The sequence below is a fragment of the Limulus polyphemus genome, unplaced genomic scaffold (genome assembly GCF_000517525.1).
Source record: "Limulus polyphemus unplaced genomic scaffold, Limulus_polyphemus-2.1.2 Scaffold33, whole genome shotgun sequence".
NCBI classification, from domain to species: Eukaryota; Metazoa; Arthropoda; class Merostomata; order Xiphosura; family Limulidae; genus Limulus; species Limulus polyphemus.
In genome coordinates, this window is record NW_013665643.1 from 542,115 (window position 1) to 556,091 (window position 13,977).

A 13,977-nucleotide genomic window follows, 5' to 3' on the forward strand; every position below is an offset into this window, starting at 1 on the left:
AAATACTTGAATATTCAGTTATCTCTCAATAGATGGAGAAAAATATATGGAAGTTCAGTTATATGAATATATAATGAAACAAATAATTAGGAAAAATACTTGAAGGTTTGGTTACCTCTCAATAGATGGAGAAAAATATATTGAAGTTCAGTTATCTGAATACATAATGAAACAAATAATTAGGAAAAATACTTGAAGGTTTGGTTATCTCTCAATAAATGGAGAAAAAATAAAGAGAAAAATACTTGGAAGTTCACTAATCTCTCAATAGATGTAGAAACAAATAATAAGGAAAATACTTTGAAGTTCAGTTATCTCTCAATACATTGAGAAAAAAAATTAAGAAAAATACTTAGAAATTTTGTTATCTATCAATAGATGGAGAAAAGAATTAAGAAAAATACTTGGAGGTTCAGTTATCTATCAATAGATGGAGAAAAATACTTGGAAGTTTAGTTATATCTCAATAGAGGGAGAAAATACTTGTAAGTTCAGTTATCTCTCAATAGATGGAGAAAAAATACTTGGAAGTTCAGTTATCTCTCAATAAATAGAGAAAAAAAATTATAAATATATACTTGGAAGTTCAGTAATCTCTCAATAGATGGAGAACAAAATTAAGAAAAAAAATACTTGGAAGTTCAGTTATCTCTCATTATCAGCTATCGCATCAATACTTCTAGATACTTCTGTCGTTGAAGTTGTCGGAATAAATTTTCCTTAGATGATCTTTGATTTTAGTATTCAGTTTTTAAATAAAAATAACTTTGCTGTTTATAATGTATTTTTCGACACATGATTCCAAATGTTTATTATATTTATTAATGTGTCTAAGTTTGTGAATTTTGTTTCCTTCTTGGAGTTTATGGTATTTTCCCTTTCTCTTCTTCTGTTATTCGGTTTATTTTTATATTTGGTTAAGGTTCTAGTGACAGTATGTTTATGTAAATTACATTTGTTAATAAATGTATCAGATATTGATTCCAGATAAATATGAGTTTCAAAATTTACAAGCTCAAGTTGTAATTTTTTGATATCATTTCTAGAACTAGGTTTGTTGCTTCATCTTTGCGTATAATTGTATACATGAAGACTACGTCAAAACTGTACATTATGTGATGGTTGTTACGTTTGTTGAGAATGCTGCGGAATTTTAGAACACCTATAACCTTATATTTATTGTTGTCATCTGATGGTTTGATCAGAAAATTGAGGAATAGTGCAAGCTCATGATTATAACTGCCATAAGTTGAAAGGATGTGGCGGATGTCAATTATGTTACTAATTTTTATTATTATTTGGACTCTTATTCTGTATTTATTATGTTTCGACCAGTGAATTCCCCGGCGTTATATCAGACATTTTTGTGGTAATACCAGGATTCGAAACCCCGAACCTGTAATCTCGAAGACGGGCACTACAACCACTTGAATAGTAATTCTAATGCCTCGTCTCAATCATTCCGCACAACTATGTCAACTGTGTTTTTGTGAATTTTCGGAGTACCAAGCAAACAAGGGGTACGTGCATTGATGACTCTTAAGTTATTGTACATGTCTTGTGTGATGTCATTGTTCTTTTTATAACTTTAAAAGTAGACTATTCAATTGTCTTCCATAACATTCATTAAGATTTTTGGGTAGTTCTTTCTATCATTAGGTGTTTTTCAAACAAGTTTTTATAATATTATGTTTCCATAATTATGGTTTTTACCACCTTTGTCAGTCGTTAACTATGATAATTTGTGAATTATTCCGCAATTCCTTTAGGGCTGATATTTGGCGTTTCGTGACGTTTTGTTTAATTTTTATGATTTCTAAGTAGATATCCTTCGATTCTACTCGATATTTTATGGATGAAATCACTTAGGTTTTGATTGTCATTTCGGGAAACCACATTCTGTTATTCTTGCCTTGAAAAGTCTTTGTAGTTTCATTGTCCATGTTCTTATATTGCTCATATTTGTTTCTTTAATTTCGATAGATGATTTGCTCTTCTTTTTTGTCTTAGTTCTTCTTTGTCTGTTTGCTGGACTAGTCTTCTATTCGGTCTTGATTTCTAAGGTAAGAACGTTTTCGTGTTATTGCATAATTTAGACTCTTGTTTAAAATTTCTTCTTGCGTTAGTGTTAGGATTGTTTTTGATAAAATTACTATATTTGTGACTTTGTTTGTTTTTTGCTGTCGTGTTTACTGCCTGTCAGGTTCCTTCTTTTCATTAACTCAACTATTTTTTCAGTATGTCTGGTTTGTATTTTATCTCTTTGGTTTATCCATTTTCTGTTGATAATTCCTAAGAGCATGCGTGAGTCGTCTTAATGTGGGTTTGAAGGTTATGTTGTCTTGAATATTCTTTTTTCAAATTAGTAATATCTGTATTTTTGTCTAATTGTTGCACTTAGAATCTTCTCTTTTTTTTGTGAATTGAATGTTTTTATCTCGTAGTTCATGGTTTAATTCTATAAACTTTGCGATAACCTCTTCCTGTTTGCATTTTTTTAGAAATCTGAGGCTACGGATGGTTTACTTCAACTTTATATACTTTTTTCTTTTTGGTGAATAGATCTTTTGTCTTTGTGTCGTAGTTTATGGTTAAAGACATTTCTTTTGTGTGGATGCCCCTTAGAGATGGCGATTGATACTGTGGGAGCTAGTTGTTGGTAGGTTTGGCAGAGTTGTTTGTATGCGTAAGTGTTGAGAATCATAATTTTCTTTATTATATAGTCTTCCGGATACCCCAGAACACTGATTACTTAGTACGTATTGTATGATGACAGAATTTTCTGTTGAGGTTCTACCTGTAGGACTATTTAGTTATTTTCTTATGTACAACTCTTGTATTTATTTCTTTTTTCACGTAGAACTCTTGTATTTAGTTATTTTCTTATGTGATTTTCGATGTGTGGGATACCGAGTTTCTATTTATAGGTGAGCATGAAACAGAAGTTTAATTAATTTTAGGCCTAGGCCTATAACTGGTTTTGATGAAAACTGTTGTGAGGAGAGGAAATCCATTATACACTACAAAAGTCCAGGGATATAGCTTTTTAGGCGAAACGGGATGCAGCATAAACATTAAGATCAAATAACATAATCTCCTATCACAAATTTAAGAACACAGCATAATAAATCAACATCCAATTAGCAACTTTATTATGCCATTAGAACTACATTAATAGGAGAAGAATAAAATAATCATTAATTATTCGTGAACTAAAACCTAATTTAAATCAAAACACAGGTATCACCTTACATGTTTTCTAAATTGGAACAAAATGCTCGCGCAGTATTTCACCCAATAGACGATAATTACCTGATGATGGCTACATGAGTGGTCGTTGTAATAAAGTTAAACAAAAATAAACAATCTATTCAAACGCTGAATCTCTGGACTTTAAATAAAAATGTACAGTGGTTTTCTTCTCCTCACAACTACCATCTTGAGGTACTGAAAAACCAGCTATACCAGATAAACAGGAAAAATAACCGATAAAAATGTAGCTAAATAATTTTTTTTTCTTGAGTTATACAGTTTATTCTAACTTTTCATGCTGTGTTAGAGCACAAGTGAATTCCATTACAACTCGGACACATCAAGCAATTATCAAACCACTGACAAATGCCTCCCTATCAAAAATAAAATTGACTGTTCACCAATGAGTTTTCAGTTAAGCATATTTGTATTTGTAAGTTATTTATAATTTATTTGTTCCTTTGCCTGTTTGTCATACTGTCAGTTGAAGATTTGCTCCATTATCATGTGTATGGCTTGTATTGTTTTTGGTACTTCATGTAATAGAGGTTACATTAAAATGATTTGGGAGCCTCACAATGTCATTACAGTCCATGTTGTCATATCCAGTTATACTCTATCTTAAGATAACTCTGTAGTTTACTTCCCATTGCAAAAGGCTCCATCAAAATGATGATATACCCAAATCACATCCCTCCTCTCTCTCTATACTTTCTATAATCCATTTAATGTACAAAGATGTAATTACCCAGGACCATTTTCAACAGTCTGGTCATACATAAATCAGTTGGTACATCCTGCAACTTGACTTATTCATATTAAATACCCATTTCATTTCACAGCTGCTTGGGGGAGGTATGACTGGATGCCTTATCATGGTGAACCCATCTCCTTTTGGCCTCATTTCCAAATGGAGATATTTCTTGACTACTTGTATGTTGCATGTTGTGTGGGGCACATGGACAGCATTTACTACTGACCTTCGTGTTTATGGATTCTTACCCATAACAAGATGTAATTAACACAGCAGCATAAAATGTAAGTTTTTTTGGTTGGTTTACATGCATCTTAACACATTACTTAGATTAAGAGCAAAATAAATTCAGTATACATTTTTTTTTAAAGAAAAACATCAGTGATTTCAGTCTCATCTCACAAAATAAAATAGGATTTGTATTGTTATAAACATTTATTTAGTTCTCTGAATCTAGTAATTCTTAATTTTCATAAGATTATGGTTTACCATTAGTTACACTTCACAAACTATCAAAATCTTAAGAGTAAAAATGAAACATAAAAGCACATTTTACCTATTACACTTACTAACAAAGTTATATCCTTAAAAAATCCAAGATATTTAAAATAATTAGATAAAGGCAGGTAAACTGTCTTCCTATTTAAAGGTTTATCACAAATACGGGTTTTCATACACAGATGTAGTTAAAGCCTCCCATCCCTGGAGAAAATTATTTAAAAATATATTACCATCAGCCATTCCCTACTGTAATTCAGCATTATTCCAGCTAAATTCTGAGAGATTATAAATTAAGTAAATTTTCCTACATCCATATGTAGATATGGAAGTGTTGTGCTAGATGTGAGCACATTAATGCAGCAGCAAACAAAAAAACATTTAAAAATTTGGACTTTTTTTTTTTGAAGGTCTATTTATTTTGGTATAAATATCTTCTCCCTTAGAGAAAATATTGTTTATGCCATTTTTAAAAATTTGTACTTTTATCAGCCAATAGCGCTGACTGTGTCAAAAGGAAATCATCCATGTTTAATAGAAATATTCCTTACTTCATTACAAAATGTAAGAAAAAAGCTACATATGGAAAATGTTTTAAAAATGACTATTTTTAACATATTCTAAATATATTTAATAATCACTATTCAAGTATGTTGCAGATATTTTAATGAAACATACTGCCAAATATATACATGTAGGTTTATGAATTACGCCGTAAACCTACAAATATATCCACCCTTTGTTTTTAATAAGGAACAAGTGTTCTCAATATAAAATTTTGATATTATGAGCTTTGGAATAAAAGGACTACTAATGTATGATAAATACATACCACACAATGTAATTATATCATAAACAAAATACTTAGAAAATAAAGGACCTATTCATATAACCAAAATAATTTTTGAGCAGATAAAGGAACTGTAAAATTTATCTGTAATTAAAAAACAACCCATTCCTTTAAATTATAAGATAAAAGTTTTGATTAAGTTTTTCAATTTCAACATACCATTACTTTATTTTTTATTTTAGATTTGGAAGTCATGATTATTGGCTGTTTTTTTACCTTTCACATATTTTTTTTTTATATGTGGATGTCAGATGTCCTCTGATCTGAAAATTGATTAGATTTTTAGATTAAACACTTCCATTTTTTTTTTCTATCAAATTGAGCTCAAAACACTACACAGGTCACCACCATTAAAACATTTGCAACAAATCCACTAATACTACTATTGTCTACAGAAGTTCCTGAACACCAAGTATTATTTTATGTTGAAACACAGCTTTTGATAATTGCAGGTAAAACTTTTCATCTTAAAAACACTTATTCAGAATAAAACACAGCACTGCAGGTCTGCTAAGGCTTGAACACAGCAGCATTGAACACACAAGAGTTTCCTTACTCCAGTCGCAGTAGCTCCACATCAAAAATTAGGGTTGCATTAGGTGGGATAGTAAGCCTGATTAAGGAAATATATTTTCCTTAAAGATATAAAATCTAAGTTTCAAAAGACAAAACTTAGGATTCTTTAAGTACATAATAATTTAATGAGACATCTATAAATACAGATAATCTAATAATTTCTAAATATACACTTTTATTTAAATTTATCAAATAGAATTATATTAGTGAAAAGGACAGCAAGATTTTTTTTTATTAGAAAATTATATTTTGATGCTAAATGATAATTCAACAAAAGGTACACAAAATATTAACATAGTGAATATATCCACGTGAAACATTTTTAGACTTGCAACATAAGAATATGCTTGCATTTGTGTGTGTGTGTGTTGGAGAAAGAAGGTATATCTTTCTTTGTATTAATAAAATGTACAATGGATGATGGATACTTAAAAAGATTTGTTATAAATATATGTATGACCATGGGTGAAATTCTCAAACAAAAAAAATGTAGAGGTACTCAGCTGGGTGAAGTGGACCTTTTTTTAAAAAGAAAAATATGTCTAAACATAAAAAAATTACAATTTGGGTTTCAATGAATAAATGCTTTCTGACAGAACAATGGAACAGATGCGCATCCGAAAAAAAGCAGCTTAAGTAAGTTCCTGTACTGCATATAACTGATTACAAAGTTGCAAATAACTATCCACACATGCTGGTACATGAAAGTATCAGCATACAAAAACAAAATGACTGAACAAACATATTAAAAAAATACATTATATAACTGATGACAAGCTAGTAAATAGTGTTTGTAAGGTACTTTTGAATTTTTATCAAGCTTCAAAATGACATTATCATTGTAAGAAAAAAAACACCATATGAAACACTAGTCACCAACTTCAACAAAATACCTATTATTTTATGTAACAGTATAGTATTCTATAAAACATTTAAATCAAAAGTAATTTTATTATTTCAAGCCTATAAATACTAAACATTGTACATTTTATGTTGTGAAACCCTGAAACTTCCCTTAAGTAAACAGAAGGTGAACAAAATATTATTAACATGTCCCTCAGGAGCCAAGGGGTGTTTTTACATTACAATTTGTTGAATATTAAAAGTAAGTTCAATCTGGAAGCTCCCAAAGAGGGAGGTTTTAGATGTAACTATTCGAGACAAGTTTTTGTTTGTTAATTGATAAATATTTAAGTGAAATACAACATCCTTAAGTCTCCATACCAGCTAGTACTAAAGTCTACCCACTGAGAGTAAATTCAGTATATATCAATAAAGCCACATTCTCAGCATCACTAATTAAGCAATTGCCAACCTTTTATACTTCTGCTATCACCTTTTTATGTTTAGCTTTCAATTGAGATACCAACGATTTCACCTACTATTTGGTGGGGAAGGTCAAAGCATTGCGATAGTCAGCAGTAGGATGAGCAGACAGCAACACTTTGAAAGCAGCTACAGGCATAATATTGTACTCAGCTTGCTGCACAATATCTACCAAGGTGGTTCTAAATGGTTCCTAAATACCTGTATATGTCATTTGGAGACTTCCGTGCTTCTTGTACTTGGCCAATAAGCTTGTAATGCGCTGATGGATTTCAAATCACTTTTCACAGCCCTAATGTTAAAACAGTGAAGGAAATGCCTTCTTTTTAGCCAATAAAAATGTCCAAAAAATTTCAGTTCAAATTAAGAAAAACTGGGCTGGGTGGTTTTTTTCTCAACAAAAATGTTCCTCACTGGCTCGTGAGGGGCCTGTTAATTTGTACGTAGCTATGCACAGATGGTCAAAATAGCATTTATGATATATGGAATACTTTAAACTTATCAAATACAATTATGTCACTCAAAAGGACAAGAACTTTCTGATTATTAAGAAAAAAAGTTATAGCTCATATTTTAATTTACCAATGGATTAAGAATGAATTAAGATTTAATGTTAACAATACCTATTATAAAGACATTACTGTAAAAAAAATGATGTACTTCAATATGTTTATAAAACTAAGCATTAAACTAAGAAATGTTGGTACAATAAACTTCTAATTATCCATCTGCCAAACACCCAACCTTTTCCAACCCCACCGACCTCAGTGGCTTGGCACCAATATGATGCACTTTGACCAATCATGACTAAGCACTCAGTCCTCAGCACAACAACCTGCTCTCAGTTATACTGCCATAGTAATCGTATCAAGACTGAAAGAAATAAGCATCCAAGTGCATCAGCAAGTGTACAAGGCCAATCTAGTGCAAAAGGAAGAGGACTGTGCTTACAATTGAGCAGAAAATTAAAATTATTAGAAAGGTTGAAAATGGTGTTCCACAAGCTCAAGTCTTTGATGAATATGGAATAGGAAAGATAACATCCAGAGACATTCTGGCTGCAAAGTATTTTCTCTCTATATATTCTATTCCCAGATGGGGAGTAACAAGGCTAATGATGGTAAGATAAACTATGAATAAGTGGATCAAGCTGTATGGGAATGATAAAAAAGAAATAACTGAAGGGAATTCCTACTCATGGTTTTATGTTAATGGAGAAAGCAAAAGTTTCATCAGAAAATGAAAATTGAAGATCTTTGTAAATTTGAGGAATGTTTGCTGAGAAAGTTTAAAGAATGCTCTGGAATAAGAAAGATAAAGATTGCAGGGGAGAAAAACTCAGAAGATGAACCTGCTACTAAGAATTATGTTTCAGACCTTTGCACAATTTCTGGAGAAGCACCAACTAGAATTGAATCAAATTTATAATGCCAGTGAAACAGGATTGTGGTAGAGGATGTTACCCAAAAAAAACTTTGGCTTATGATGCAGAATGTTGTTCTCCTAGACATAAACAAGCTAGAGAATGACTGACTGTGTTGTGCTATACTAATACTTCAGGGACACATTACCCTGATTGTTTTGTTACTGGGAAATCTAAATCTCCCAGGGCTTTGAAAAATGTTGGTTGTCTTCATGTTGTGTACTGGAATCAACCAAGATCAGCAGTTATTTCAAAGATGGTTTACCCATTATTTTGTACCTGAAGTGGAAAAATCACTGTAAAAATAGGTAAGTCCAGAATACCAAGGTAGTTCTTTTTCTAGATATCAGTACTGCTCATCCTAATGCTAGAGAAATATTTTTACAATGTTCCTGGACCCCTAATACAACTCTCTTATTCAACCAATGGATCAAGGCATTATACAAAGCATGAAATGCCATTACAGGAAAGATTTGCAGATATCTGTGCCACCATGAGGGTACATCTGAATGATTTAGGAGGGAGGTTTTCACCATCCAGAAAGCCATTTGTACTGTGGCAAAGGCTTGGGAGCAAGTGAAGCAATCAACACTCCAGAAAATCTGGCCTAAAATCATGTTGGAGGTTTCAGAAGGAGAGGAGGAAAAATTTGTTGGCCTTCAGACAACAGGAGTGGCAGGAAGAAGAAAAAAGAAAGGCATAAGCAAAGAATTGTTAGAGTATGTCAAATAAATTAAGGTACCAGACATGAAGAAATTAGAAAAGGTGGAACAGGAACATTTCGAAGACTGGATAGATCGTGATAAGGATGCCCCCATAACAGAGGTTTACAATGATGAAAACATCATCGACTTAGTAAAGAATCCATACCAGCATACACTGGAATAAGAAAGAAAGAATATTGAGAGAAAAAGTGGCATGGAAAGATGAAAGAGGTCATACTGAAGAATTTTTTATGTTTGTTTAACACAGCAAACACTACAAGATATCAGAGGTTATTGTAACTGCAACACATTTACCACCATTTTTTTAATAAAAAAGTGAGACTATGAAGTAGCATAAAGTCTTGGATATATTCAAAATGGCTTCAAAGAAGTGGGCACCAGTCAGTGGTCCAAAGCTATCTCCAGGACCATCTACATCAAGGGATCTCAAAATTAGATGCAATGTCTTCACCCTAGCTTCTGAGTTATCATGTTGAGATTGAATCAACAAATCCAGACGTCACAGAAGATATCCTACCACAATCACTTCAAAAAAACCACTTCTTCAAAAAGGTTCACCTCATCCCAAAAATAATGCTTCAAAACAGTCACCCCACAACAGCAACAAGTCCTGAATCCACTGAATAAGTATATGTATATTAACTATAATATACATTTATACGAATAAAGTTTCTGAAATCACTAATATATCATTTTTGTTATAAATCTTGCAACTATTAAAAGGATATCTCCTCAAACAGATATACTGATATTACTAAACTGTCCAGAAAAGGCTTCTGTAAATGCTAAAATAATATATTCAATATACCTGAACTGCATGTATGTGAGAAACAATAAATGATCAATAAAATTTTTGTAGCACCATTAAAGGATATATTCCTGGATGTCCAATATCACCATAACCAAAGTCAGGTGAGCATACCAACTTGGCACGTTGACCTACACTCATCTAAGGAAAAAAAAAAAAAAGTTTCATAACAAACAAATCAAATTTTGCTTAACATCTCACAAAAGTTGTAATGGTAATTTGAAAAATTCATATAAATGTAATGGTTCAAATTTGGTATTACATTCAAGGTAATTATGATGAATAAAGTAAAAAGAAAAGAAAACTGAACTCAGTTTTTGCTTCCCAATCAACTAGTCAAAGATGAAGCATGTTTTAAGGGGGAAAATTAATTTTAATTTTTTAAAGTAACAGCTTAAGAGTTTTTACATTTTCTAAATAAATTAAAATTCAGAGACTGAAAAAGCCCTAAAACATACGATTCTTTCATATTTCTCTTAAAATATTTTTTATAATTTATTACGACTTGAAGTTGAAAATGCTGCCAGAATTTATGTTGTTTTTTTTTTCACTTAGATTCATTTGAAACCTTGATTTCTTTCTTAGAATACATGCATAGCATGAAAGTATAAAATTATAACCGAAACAAAAATCAGTTCAAACCTTCTACATGCTAGTTCAGTATATTCTTAATGTCTAAACTAAGCCCAGATATGTTCTTGCATATTAATCTAGAACTAATAAACTACATTATTAATGTCTGGCTAGTTGTAATAAAAAATAATTGTGCATAACTAACTGAAAATGTGAAGTTTGACATTAATACAAAAGCATGAAACAAATAAAGCTAAAAATACAAAGAAGAATGAAAATGTCACTAAAAATATTTTAAAGCTAGTTAAGTTCTGATACTTTCGATTACAGTTAACTTTACATATTAACTGTTTTATTAAACCCACACACACATTTATAGAACTTCACTTATTTGTATATATGCAAATTAATTATTATGATGTTTAGAGCTGTGCAATTACCTCTTTTAACTGATTACGAAAATTAGTATCACATATAATAATGAAATTATGATTATATTGATTGATGTCACAAAAATAATCAAAATTAGTGTATCCAATTTTATTATTTTTGATTATTCCAACCATCCAAGCCTCATCATGTCAGAATTGATTAATGAATCTGATAATTTATCAATTAGCAAATTCCACTAAATGCCAAGCCCTATTGATGTGGTATGTGGTTGCTTGAGTCCAATAAATATGATATAATCATATCATGATTAATCTCTTAAAAATAGGGTAAAAGCAAGGACCTCTCCAATTATCAAAGGAGCATCATATGTAGTTGATGCCAATTTGTAATAACGTTATAAAATCCTTTTTTTTACCAACTTTCAAAGATAATTTTCCTAAGAGTCCATCAACGGTATCAGCTCAAAGGCAAAATGCCTTTCAATGTGACTGCCAACCACCAATGTCTAACTATGGGACAGTTTTGTAAGTTGCAGTAAGCATTAGACTATGCTTTCACTGAACAATTTATTTAACCCTACAATGACAGGTTCATCTATTTTACACAAACTTGTAACGACTACTTTGTTTATGACAATATAAACCAGAAAGTCAAACCCACTTGCCATACTGTCCTATCACATCCTGTCTTTCATAAAATGCCAATAATTTTCTTTGATGTTTGCAATTACGTTATTTATTAATTATAACCAATAGAAAGACAAGGTTTGAATTTACTGAATGAAATATAATGTTATCTTGTTCTTACAACAGCTTTTAAATTATTTGGACTACAGATTCAAACTTTTTATTGCCGAGTTCTCAGTCAGCTAATGGAATTATCTTACAGCACTTATACCTTAATTAAAAAGCCATTAAATTATAATAGTTATAGGATATTGTATGCTTTGTGTATGGTATTATTTTGTGTTATTAGTTGATTATTTGAAATAAATATAGTATGTGTAGTTTAACAGTAACATGTTTGAGGCTATAAAATTAGACAATAATATAAATATGTAATTTATGTTAAACTCAGGACATCATATAGGGTGATGAAAAAAACACAATATGTGCAAGACGGAGAGAACAAGTGCCATGTGACAGAAGCAAGTGAAGACTGAGAAGTTATTTAAATATTTCCTTTTGAAATAAAAAATTAAAACGTATGTAATTGTAAAAAATGCCAATAAAAACTGCAAAACACAAAATGTGAAACTGCAAATTTGCATGTATGTCTGCATGGACCCAACAAACCTTCATGCCAAATTTGTTGAATATCCATCAACATGGGCAAAGTACTGGTAAAAAATTCCCATAAAAACTACAAAATTCAAAACTAAACATTTTTTACACCCCCGCATGGACCTAATGAACCTCCATACCAATTTTGGTGAAGATCCATCCACACCCTGCGAAGTAGATACATGGAATACAACAGACAGTACTATTATATTTATATAGATCCCTACTTTTAAATTCTATCCAACTAATATCACTTTACTTGTTTGTGTACCTTTTATTGCAGCATTTATTTTATTTTGGATACTTCTTGTAGCAATTCTATGAATAACCAACAAACCCTACTTTCCACTAACATTTAATTTTTTTTCCTATTTATTCTAAAAGTATAAGCTACTAGAGGCTTTTGATGTTGTGGAGGAAATTATCATAACAGACAGCAAGTCCTTTGATTCCTTTAGAATGGCATATAACATCCAGTGTGTACCTAAACATTGTTTCCAATCATGTCCATCCCACAATGTTGCATTTCTGTTCTGACAGCCATGGACTTCAAAAATGATAATACTACAATGCTCTGGACCCATATTTTCAAAAGTTGGTTTGAAAAGCATAAGAGTAACTTCAGTAAACTTCATTAATCTTGAGTTTGCCAAATTTTAATCAGATTGATCATCTTTGAAATTCACTACTGTAATCTTCTGTATTTATCTTTGAATAAAATGCAGACCATATTCCTTGATGAATTGGTTACAATCAAATAAGGACATCTTCTTGCATCTTGTCAATTACATACCATGCTAAATCTAGGCTATTATCATGGCAAAAGATGGTCCAATATAGTACTTAGTGTGGAGGGAATCTTAATAAAGTGGATAATCAGTGTGGCACTCACCAGGCAAAAACTATAACAGTTGTTTATCAATACAACAACATGCTAGTTCACACTACCTAATTAGCCAAAAAATGTTTTAATATTCAAAAACATATAAAAGATTCCCAATTTATCAGGGCTTTGGAACATCAGTATTTATACAAGGTGAAAACTTCATTAACTTTTAGCATTAGGAATAGAACATGTGAAAACGTAGTCAATATTATCTAGAATGTTTCTAGGCAAAGTCTTTGTGTTTAATGAACATTCAAATTCATATTTTAATATAATAACCACTTGTTTTCTTTTTTCCTGATTATATTGTAGGAATATTCATAAATATTTCAGTCACTGATGAAAATAACATCCTAATTTATCTAAACTTATAATATTAAATAATTATACTTTTTAATTTTCACTAATTAACATTTAAAACAACTACAAACACTTTTTTATTTGTGTATTTGTCAGTGTTTACCTTATTGCTTATCAGGGCGGGCTCCTCTGCAATTTTTTTAGCAGGATACAGAAACCTTAAATACTACAGTAAAATCCGATATTTTACGCGCCCCGACTTAACGCATATTCGGATATAACGGGATGGGTCATTAACTCTTTTGACATGAGCTCGGTCCCTAGAACCGG

General features: G+C 31.1%; 1 protein-coding gene across 1 annotated transcript in view; it reads right to left on the reverse strand.

Moving 5' to 3' along the window:
• Nucleotides 1–3,720: 3,720 nt before the first annotated feature.
• The window catches only part of LOC106460363 (peptidyl-prolyl cis-trans isomerase FKBP1A-like), a 16,849-nt gene continuing 6,592 nt past the window's right edge, over nt 3,721–13,977 (reverse strand). The window contains exons 4-5 of the mRNA XM_013920058.2: nt 10,280–10,353; nt 3,721–5,961 (exon numbers count right to left, since the gene is read on the reverse strand). Coding sequence (XP_013775512.1) covers nt 5,907–5,961; nt 10,280–10,353 — 129 coding nt within the window. The 3' untranslated portion in view covers nt 3,721–5,906. The remainder of the gene's footprint in view (nt 5,962–10,279; nt 10,354–13,977) is intronic.